The sequence below is a fragment of the Ranitomeya imitator genome, chromosome 2 (assembly GCF_032444005.1).
Source record: "Ranitomeya imitator isolate aRanImi1 chromosome 2, aRanImi1.pri, whole genome shotgun sequence".
NCBI classification, from domain to species: domain Eukaryota; kingdom Metazoa; phylum Chordata; class Amphibia; order Anura; family Dendrobatidae; genus Ranitomeya; species Ranitomeya imitator.
The window spans coordinates 28,866,834-28,877,680 of record NC_091283.1 but is presented as its reverse complement, the minus strand read 5'-3'; the positions used below and the strand labels follow the sequence as shown (position 1 = coordinate 28,877,680).

Genomic DNA, 10,847 nt, shown 5'->3' with positions numbered 1-10,847 from the left:
GCCAACTGTCCATGACTTGAACGGCGCACAACTGTCCATGACTTGAACGGCGCCAACTGTCCATGACTTGAACGGCGCCAACTGTCCATGACTTGAACGGCGCACAACTGTCCATGACTTGAACGGCGCCAACTGTCCATGACTTGAACGGCGCACAACTGTCCATGACTTGAACGGCGCCAACTGTCCATGACTTGAACGGCGCCAACTGTCCATGACTTGAACGGCGCCAACTGTCCATGACTTGAACGGCGCCAACTGTCCATGACTTGAACGGCGCCAACTGTCCATGACTTGAACGGCGCACAACTGTCCATGACTTGAATGGCGCCAACTGTCCATGACTTGAACGGCGCCAACTGTCCATGACTTGAACGGCGCCAACTGTCCATGACTTGAACGGCGCCAACTGTCCATGACTTGAACGGCGCCACCATTATCTGACATGATGAGCAGCAGATCTGGGTAGGACATTAGTCATCTATCACTTCTCAGATACTTTCATAAGGGCTTTTAGTGACATTGAGCTAAACAACGCAATGCCGCGATGGAGAATGATACAGTAGATAATCACGTACGGTCTGGAGATCAAGGCACGTGGTGAGGAACGCTTTGGTCCAGAGAAGTCAAAGCACAACAGTCTCTTTAGGATTAGGAGCGTCCGAGGTAATTAAAAATTCAGTCTGAAGGGAACAAAGCAAGAAAAACTTAATTGTAACTGATCAATAGGTTTTTTCAGGACAACAGTTCTACAAAAGAATCATAGAAAACAAAAGAAACAAACAATGTTATATGTATAAAGACCGAAACACAAAATATAAGCTAGTACACTACTCGTTACCGTACATTACTAATTCTTTAGTTATTAGACCCTAGTTGTACTCTGTGTCCCCTCTGAAACTGCCTGCAGTGATGAAGATGAGGCAGACAATGTGGAGTAAAGCACGACTGTAGGATCAGGGGCATCAGGTTTGACTACATAGACGTAAAGGAGACATTTATCATGGAGGATCTTTGACTTCAGTTTTGCTTCTGTTGCTTTTATTTGTGCCAAGTTTATCAAATTATCGCATCTGGGATATCACACGTCTGTCTCAGCTTTTTCTACCATTTTTACTTTACCCACTAATAGTAGAAAGTGCAACTTTTTGAAAGAAGTCAAAATTCATAACTCCGGCTTTAATCTATTTTCAGAGCCACTTTGCCATCAATTTTTTAAAAGGTGCAAGAACGGCGCAAAATTAGTCGGAACTTCTTGATCAAAACAGTCTGACAATGTTTGCAACTTTTTGACGCTAAAAACTGGAGCAATAAAAATTTGTAAAAAAGCTGAGATTAAAGGGAACATGTCACCTTTAAAAACACTAACCCCATATCTGCAGGTTAATAATCTGCAGGTTAATGGCATTGTGAAGCCGCCCAGCGCTGACAGAACCACGCTGCCAGGAGGAAATTAACTTTATTCTCCCCCCCGGGTTTAGTCATGGGGCAGCACTGGCGCGGGTTCAGTCACAGCTGTGCGTAGAGACCGGAGACTGTAACTGCGTCCCTAGGTCTGACTGACAGCTGGCCTAATGCTGAGCTGCTGTCAGTCACTGTGGTGCCCATATCACAGAATAGCAGCTCTCTGTTTACACTGTGCATAGGCAAAAAGCTGACAATCAGTGGAGGGGGTGGGGGTTACACAGAGCAGGAGGAATACATGGCATGAGACAACTAGTCCTCAAGTGATAATCTCCTGCTGATAAAACTGTGATTTTATCGAAACAACAACAAGCAGCACATCAGGGTCTCAGCACCTGCATCATGCTGCTATCGGATTACATAGCAACAAATCTGCTGACAAATTCCCTTTAAGCAAGAAATAGGCATTCTGTTTTCGATGCAGTTTGAGCTGTGCATTTTTTTTTTAACAGAAGCCAAAAGTTGATGGAAAACGACCCTTGAATAAATGTGATTACAACGATCACATAGGAACAAGTAAAAGTTATGGAGTGCACTTAACAGAGGAGGACGCCCCCCCTCCCCCGCTTACCGGTGTTGTGCAACTTCTTAGCTAAATAGAAGAACACGAAACCCGCAAGGAGGAAGATGATGCCGAGAACGAACGCGAAACCGCACAGGACATTCTCCATCAGATCAGAAGGGACTGGAAACTGGGGAACTGAAAGACAGGAAGGATTGATATGTGGTCGACATCTGTGTCCTTATTTTTAACATCTAGGTAGTGAATATATGAAAGAAGCCTGAGATTGGAGAACTAGAACTACAGAAAGCATAATGGATCAAATCAGCAAGGTCCCCTAAAATGGCTAAAAATTTTTTTTCTTTTTTTTAGATATTTATAGGGAAAAACAATTGTTTATATTGATCCTGCATTTTTTTCTGGGAGAAAAAGATTGTTAAAGGTGTCTGGAAGTCACTGTTCTCCTATTTAAAGAAAACCTGTCACTTGCTGCAAAAATTTGAGTAAAATACCTTTAAAAGATTCCTAAGCTCCTCGGATTCTGACGCTATTTTTTATTTCGTGCTGCGTCGCTCCATTCCAGAGACTTTCACATTTGTTGTTTTGGAGAGCAGTATGTGAATTCTCCGCTTGGAGTGCAACTAGGCAATTTTCAGAGTCTTCTCTGGGGCGTGACTGTCACCCCTCCCAAACACTGCCGATCACTGCTTGGAAGCATCTGAAACTGACAAACTGCTAGATCGGCTACGACTGGCAGCATCTGGGAGAGTGGAGTGAAAGTGTCGGCTCACAGAGAAAATGCTGAAGAAACGACCAGTTGAATTAGAAGCAGAGATTTCACATAGTGCGCTCCAAAGCAACAAATGTGAATATCTCTGGAATGGAGCGACGTAGCGAAAAATGGAAAAGAGTGGCAGAAACAGGGGAGCTCTGGGGTTTTCACAAGGCAATAACCCATTTTTTGAGCAAGTGTCAGATCATCTTTAAGTAATATACTCGCTACGCTTGCTCCCTTCACTTCTTCCTTGCAATGTTACAACTTTCTTATAATTAGTTTTTAGCAAAAGAAAGGCGAGGACATGCAGTGCTCCATACTGTTAAGTAGTACATCAGGTGTGAACATTCTCATTCCGACCCAATCACCACAGTGAAGCCATCACTAGGATATTAAAGCCAAATCTCTGATTATTGATTGACGCTATAACCTATGAATTGTGTCCCAATCACCAGAATGCAGCTGTCACTGGGGCAACAAAGTGAAATCTTTTTATCACTGATTAGCACTATATCTTTAATCTATCCGACATTTGGTAAATTTACGCCACTTTTTATTAATGCAGCAGAACCATTATCTTCCTAAGTCTGTTGTAACTATCAGAATGGACAAGATATAACTAATTTTTCTCTGATCACATTAGTTTCTCGACTGATTATTAAACGCTGCTTGGCCACGGGTGATATGAATACTCCGCGTTTTACTGCTTCATTGCAAGTCACAGCTGTGAAGAAAGGATGAGGACAAAGCATGAAGGAAGGTTACAGATATCAAATACATGAGATTCCAGCCTGATGATTACTAACATGAGCAGAGCTGATCATTTGTGTTAAGACACGTTAAATTAAATTAATTTTCATACAAACATTAGACAATTGCCTAAAAGACAATTCCACAAAGTATGATCAGAATTCTCACCCTCTCCCCATTCACTTCAAGAGTAACCCAATTATCATTTTTTTCACAATTTAAGTAGATTTTTCTAGGTGAAAATCAACACAAAAAAAAAGAGTTGAGAACGTTTCTTGGCACATTTTCTTTTGCGTATCGGGCATATTTTTCACTGGGAGAAGATTTCACTGCTCACATAGGGCAGATATCACTGCTAGACATAAGAGGCAAAATCAGCAGTGAGGATCAAGTGAATTTTTGCAACAGAACGAGCCTGGACTGGATCTGAAAATCCACACCATACTATTTTTTTGACTCGAAAATATTAACTATGTGCGGCTGTCATTTTAAAGACCTCATTCAAATGTCATGTACTGTGAATGGGCAAAAGAGTAATACCAATATCCTGCTGACCAGCATCCAGGGTAATTGGCCCACTAAGAACAGGAACATTAGTAGTACTGAATTACTGATGATCATTGAGTTCCCTTGCTGGACTCGGCCTCTTCAATCACAAGCTGAAGTGGGGCTCCGCTGTGACCAGTGATTGGCTAATTGGGTTTTCTGCCAGTCTCTGAATTTTTTATGGCTGGATGAGGTGGGTCACCTCTGTGATCAGCTAATTGGGTTCCTCTTTCATCCCTGCTTCCTCAATCACTGGCTGAGGCAAGTCACCCACCGTGGTGGACAGTTATTACCTCCTTGTGTCCCGGCTGGACCCTGCTTCTTAAATTATTGGCTGAAGTGGGTCATCTCTGTGGTCAGTGACTACCTCCTGAGGCAGGTCACCATGGTGGACAGTTATTACCTCCTTTTGTCCCGGTTGGACTGTACTTCTTCAATCACTGGCTGAGGTGGGTCATCTCTGTGGTCAGTGACTATCTCCTGAGGCAGGTCACCATGGTGGACAGTTATTACCTCCTTTTGTCCCGGTTGGACTCTACTTCTTCAATCACTGGCTGAGGTGGGTCATCTCTGTGGTCAGTGACTACCTCCTGAGGCAGGTCACCTCTGCAATCAGCTAATTGGATTCCCCTCTGGTCTCTGCTTCTTCAATCACTGGCTGAGGTGGGTCATCTCTGTGGTCAGTGACTACCTCCTAAGGCAGGTCACCATGGTGGTCAGTTATTACCTCTTTGTGTCACCGCTGGTCTCTCCTTCTTCAATCACTGGCTGCGGCTGGTCACCTCTTTGACTAGTGATTACAACCTCAGGTCCCCCTCTGGTCTCTACTTCTTCAGTTACTGGTTGAGACAGGTCATCTCTGTGTGGCCAGTGACAAGCTCTTGAGGCGGGATATCTCTGTGACCAGTGATTACAACCTCAGGTCCCCCTCTGGTCTCTACTTCTTCAGTTACTGGTTGAGACAGGTCATCTCTGTGTGGCCAGTGACAAGCTCTTGAGGCGGGTCACCTCTGTGACCAGTGATTACAACCTCAGGTCCACCTCTTGTCTTTGCTCCTTCAATCACTGGCTGAGGGGGTCACTACTGAGGACAGTGAATGGCTAAATGGTGTTTCCTGGGTGTTGAGATGGGACCAGGAAACAGAGACCAGCGGGTGGCCCAAATAGCATCAGAGCTGAAGTGGCAAGGGATCAGTGCGGATAAATACTGCTTTCTTTGTATTTTATGCTACATAGAGACTTGAGAATAAAAATATTCAGCCAGACAACCCCTTCAATGTTCACTCGGTCACTGTCAATCTATTAGACAATTAGAAACGCAATCAACTAAGTTATTCTAGAACATGACTCCATCCTTCTGTATATAAAACAAAACATTATTTGAGTTTAGAGTCCATACCCGCATGACACTGACGTACTTACCCCAGAAAGCTATACTAGTAGCACTGTCTCCTGACACTTGCACTTCACATGAGAAGATATCACCATGGTAGGGAGTGACATTGAGGTAGGAGAACGCCTGGAAGGACAGGTCATTCATCACAACATATTTATCTGAGTTTAACAATGTGGTGCTTAGACTTTCAGAATTTTTCCTCCAGGTGATGGTGAGAGCCGGAGGATAGACGTCGTCAATGGCACAGATCAATGTGTTCTGTTTGCCAATTCGGAGAGGATGTGCAGAAAAAACGTTCAGACGTGTACTACCTAAAAGAAGGAGAATAGATAGTACATTGAGTAATCTAGATGGAAGAAGACATACAATCCTTCGCTTATAAAGACCGCCTTACTCTGAATAATTTTTCAGATCCCTGCAGTTTCTTCTCTATTTTATTTACAGACTGTTTTTTTCTAGCACAGAATACTCCCCGCAGACACTGAACAAGTAGCGGATGATAGATGATCTCATCCCTGAAGCCTGCTGTGAATGCTGCTCTGGAGTATCATACAGGCATTATCTCGGGATCGGGACTAGATTATTAATATTTGGGAAGTTCCTCTACTTTAATATGTAGTGTAAAGGGCTCCAGGGTCAGGATTTAAATATGAAAAAAAAAACCTCTACTCAGTTCTATTGGGCAGAAATGTGAAGGCTGCAGCCCATCAGAGGCCGGTGACCGGCTGCAACCGCCATGTGACGTCATCTATGAATGGAGACCGATGGGGACTGAGAAGCCCGTGAGGACTGGCGCTGGTCTGGGAGGTAAGTACAGGGTTTTTTTTACATTTTTAATACCCAAGCCCAGGTCCTTTAATTTTCATGTACTGTAGATTTTATATATAAAATTATATAAAACTAATTATTTTTATACAAACTGCAAGGTTCACGTAAGATTTGCATAGAAAATCATGAAAGAATTGGGGTCCAGTTGAATGTCAGAAGATATTGTGGTCCCTTCAATTTAAGAGATCCATGTGGATCCCGGTAAACTGTCTCCTTCAACAATCATTCTGAATTTGTAAATGTGCAAGACCCCTTTAAAATCTAACCTCTGGCTTCAGGAGTGATGTCTACAAGGGCTTGGGTCAAGTTATGCCTAAACTGGTGACATAGATTCGCGAGGAAGGTTATATTCGAAGGGTTGGGGAAAGCCTGGTCACGCCACTTGTCAAAATCTTTGATCCAAGGAGAGACGGAGTAATTCTCAAAGTTGTAACTGAACATCTGATCTCCATCAAACATCTTCAGGAGCCCCACGGACGGCTTGCTGGGCTGACAGAACAACACTTGGCTTAAATAATGATCATCATCTGAAAAAGACGGTATAAAAACGAGAGTGAAAAGTGATGGCGAGAACTAAAAGTACAAGAAACTCATGAAACAAAACAATCAAGCAAAATATATGTAAATATTACAATAATGGTATAGCACCCAAGATGTCTAGAAATAAGTCCTTGGCACCCAACTTTTTCGATTGTTTTCCCATGATGTGGCCAATAAAATAAATGGCCGGGTCTAAGTGGCTCCTAAAGTGTTCATGCATCCTTGTATTAACATATTTTACAGTTTAGCTATAAGAGGCTCATAAGTGAGAAAAGATAAGTGTTGTATGATAACTACAGCACCACCTGTCATAACTGGCGGAGAGGCATCACGTGGTCATGGCTGTGGCACCTGCACCACTTGTCATAACTGGCGGAGAGGCATCACGGGGTCATGGCTGTGGCACCTGCACCACCTGTCATAACTGGCGGAGAGGCATCACGTGGTCATGGCTGTGGCACCTGCACCACCTGTCATAACTGGCGGAGAGGCATCACGTGGTCATGGCTGTGGCACCTGCACCACCTGTCATAACTGGCGGAGAGGCATCACATGGTCATGGCTGTGGCACCTGCACCACCTGTCGTAACTGGCGGAGAGGCATCACGGGGTCATGGCTGTGGCACCTGCACCACCTGTCATAACTGGCGGAGAGGCATCACATGGTCATGGCTGTGGCACCTGCACCACCTGTCATAACTGGCGGAGAGGCATCACATGGTCATGGCTGTGGCACCTGCACCACCTGTCATAACTGGCGGAGAGGCATCATGGGGTCATGGCTGTGGCACCTGCACCACCTGTCATAACTGGTGGAGAGGCATCACGTGGTCATCGCTGTGGCACCTGCACCACCTGTCATAACTGGCGGAGAGGCATCACGGGGTCATCCCTGTGGCACCTGCACCACCTGTCATAACTGGCAGAGAGGCATCACGTGGTCATCCCTGTGGCACCTGCACCACCTGTCATAACTGGCGGAGAGGCATCACGTGGTCATCCCTGTGGCACCTGCACCACCTGTCATAACTGGCGGAGAGGCATCACGTGGTCATCGCTGTGGCACCTGCACCACCTGTCATAACTGGCGGAGAGGCATCACGTGGTCATCGCTGTGGCACCTGTCTACCAGAAAAGGATGCGGCATGGACTTTTGAGCTGCACTCTGAGCAGGAGTTAGAGGGTTATCCTCATCCTCTACCATCATTAGCCTCCCGGCCTCCTGTGGGTGGAGCGCTCCTGATGATTGACAGCTCGGACCGGTGACATGGTTAAGGTTAAGCATATGGTCCAAACTGTGTCCACAGCAATACTGCAAGCAAAGGCAGCTTTCCTCTGCAGCATTGAAGGAAGAAGACGGCTGAATTATAAGACCCGGACAGCTTCAGAGCAGCGCTCATAAGCTCCATAGCCAAGAGTCTAGGAGACTGACCACCGCTGATGGGCGGAAGTGATGACCGGCAACATTGGCAATGAACGGCACACTGTAGAAATAAAACTAATCTCATTTTTATTGAGGAGAGGATTTTTTTTAAATATGAAGTTAATTGCTAAATTTCAAGCACTTTGCAATTTCACCCATAAATGTAGATGAGACAAGTCCTCGGGCCTCGGCTGATGGGGTATCTCAGATTCCATTTAATTTAAGGGATATGTTAATTGCTCTGAATACCCCCATAGTGCCGAAAAAAAAGGAAGCTAAAAGGAATTCTCCATTTATTTGTATTTTCAAGCGCGTGATAGAAGTGGGATCCGCATCTATCAGACACTTACGGCGTCACCTGTGGCTACGGGAATACAACATTAATAATATCGTTCACAGTCAGGAACAAAACTCATTTATCTGTTTGTTTCTACCCGTCCTGCGGTAATTGTGATCGTTCTACAGATAAAGAACTGACGCAAAATTATCGATATAAAATAATAAATTTCTGTCTACGATAAGTTATTAATTCATCGCCAATAATTCACCTGCTGCTTTCATTGTATCCATGGAAGGAGCAGTCACTTACCACACAGCCCCAGTGCGGCCAGCAGGGGGAGCACTAGTGCCAAGGTGCGGAGACCGTCCCGGTAGGGCTGGAGCTGCGGCATGTCCTGTCCGCTGAGCTCGGAGTGAGGAGGCTTGTAAGGCGCCTTAGTCAATGAGCTCCTCTATTATCAGTGCAGCATCTAACGAGCTGCGTCGTAGGTAACTCCACAGCACAGTACCAGTCGTGTGATGATAACCGGGAGAGCGTCCATTCCTGTGCACAGATCCAGAGATAATAATAATAATAATAATAATAATAATAATAATAATAATAATAGTGATGGCGGCCGGCGGCCTCTACATCACGTGCTGCTGCGGGCAGGACGCTGTCTGTGTGTGGTAGGCATGGAGTCCGGCACTTCTCTATATCACTAGTACTACCTCCGGCTCTCACCGTCTCCGCACAGCACGCCCATCATCCTCCACACTCACAGGCAGCCAATACCCGAGCTCTGCGAGGACCGTCACATGTTACCGGGCAGACTCCTCGCTCAGCCTCATCCTGTCTGTGATCACTGATTCATGGGATTTGCTGGAAATCTTTGGATTTATATCTTCTTTTATGTTATATTTCTACACTAATTGCTTCCTGTCTGACTCATTACGTAATGGAAAGGAGATGACGGCTGTATGTGAGTGTAGGTATAGGGTCACACGGGGTAAAGGGTCGGAGCGGGCTACTCCACGGGTGCTGACCGGAGAGTCGAGAATACTGGAGCCGGGCATGGTGACCCTAGTGTAACTCCGGATCGTGCAAAAGACATTTCTATTACACCACAATGTATGAAATGGAGACACATGACAGCGATGTCTGCACGACCATAGTGTGGGAAAGTGACCAAAAGTGATAAAAAGTGATAAAAAGTGACCAAAGTCATCATACTGGGGGGAAGTGAGCAAGATACTGATTATAATGGCTCCATTACTGCAGCACAACGGATGGATGGATAGATACAGTAGATAGATAGATAGAGAGAGAGAGAGAGAGAGATAGATAGATAGATAGATAATAGATAGATAGATAATAGATAGATAACATAGATAATAGATAAATGATAGATAGATAGATAGATAGATAGATAGATAGATAGATAGATAACAGATAATAGATGGATGGATAGAAGGATGGATGGATAGATAGATAATAGATAGATAACAGATAGATAATAGATGGATGGATAGATAAATAGATAGATAGATGACAAATTGATAGATAATAGATAGATGATAGATAGATATATGATAGATAGATAATAGATAATAGATAGATAGATAGATAACAGATGGATAGATAGATAATAGATAAATAACAGATAGCTAATAGATAGATAGATAATCGATGATAGATAGATAGACAGATAATAGATAGATAGATAGATAGATAGATAGATAGATAGATAATAGATTGTATTGTATAGTTGTTATGATGACCATCATTCTGAGATCAGCCTTACCATCACACATACATCCACCTCTAGGGGAATCCCAGGACTTTTGCTCGGTGATTTCCGAGACACAATAATCCTGTTCCTGTCTGTTGTTCTCATAAACAGATTTTTCTTCTCCTCCATGAGTCCTTACAGGAGGTTTGGTTTCCCTATACCAGGAAAAGAGAAGCTTAAAGGGACTCTATCAGCACGAGCCGCACCCCAAAAATAGTTTATATGGTCACGTTGTTCTCTGAGGATAATGTCATCCACACCTTTACTTATACAATGTGTTGCCAACCCGTGAGCTGCCAGTAAAGCAGAGGAAGGCGAGGCTGAGCGGGGAATACAGCCAGGTAGACAGAGACTTGGGAAGTGCTTTGAGACTCCCAGAGCACATGAGCCTTGTTTGCATTTGAATTAAAACATTTTTCAGTCAGATTGTACAAGTAACAGTGGGGATGACAGTATCTTTCGGAGAGAGACTTCACCATGTAAACTGTTTTGGGAGGAATCATTTTGACAGATTCCCTTCAATAACCACTGCCATATAGAAATGTAAATAGCTTTTTCAGAGACGAAAAGGA

General features: G+C 44.2%; 1 protein-coding gene across 1 annotated transcript; it reads right to left on the bottom strand.

Annotated features, from left to right (window-relative positions):
* Window positions 1-545: 545 nt before the first annotated feature.
* On the bottom strand, window positions 546-10,439 carry LOC138661538 (class II histocompatibility antigen, M alpha chain). The gene is made up of 6 exons (XM_069746336.1): window positions 10,288-10,439; window positions 8,814-9,047; window positions 6,528-6,788; window positions 5,460-5,744; window positions 2,036-2,164; window positions 546-683 (listed from the first exon to the last, which is right to left on the bottom strand). Exons 2-6 carry the CDS (start codon window positions 8,893-8,895, stop codon window positions 679-681), a joined length of 762 nt encoding a protein of 253 aa, XP_069602437.1. The 5' UTR covers window positions 8,896-9,047; window positions 10,288-10,439; the 3' UTR covers window positions 546-678.
* Between the last annotated feature and the right edge of the window lie 408 nt (window positions 10,440-10,847).

Excerpts from the sequence above, each read along its gene's own strand:
- LOC138661538 (XM_069746336.1), bottom strand. The coding sequence starts at position 8,895 with ATGCCGCAGCTCCAGCCCTACCGGGACGGTCTCCGCACCTTGGCACTA. Across the intron at positions 6,789-8,813 it reads GGCCGCACTGGGGCTGTGTG|ATGATGATCATTATTTAAGC; the intron begins GTAAGTGACTGC and ends CGTCTTTTTCAG. Across the intron at positions 5,745-6,527 it reads CATCACTCCTGAAGCCAGAG|GTAGTACACGTCTGAACGTT; the intron begins GTTAGATTTTAA and ends TCCTTCTTTTAG.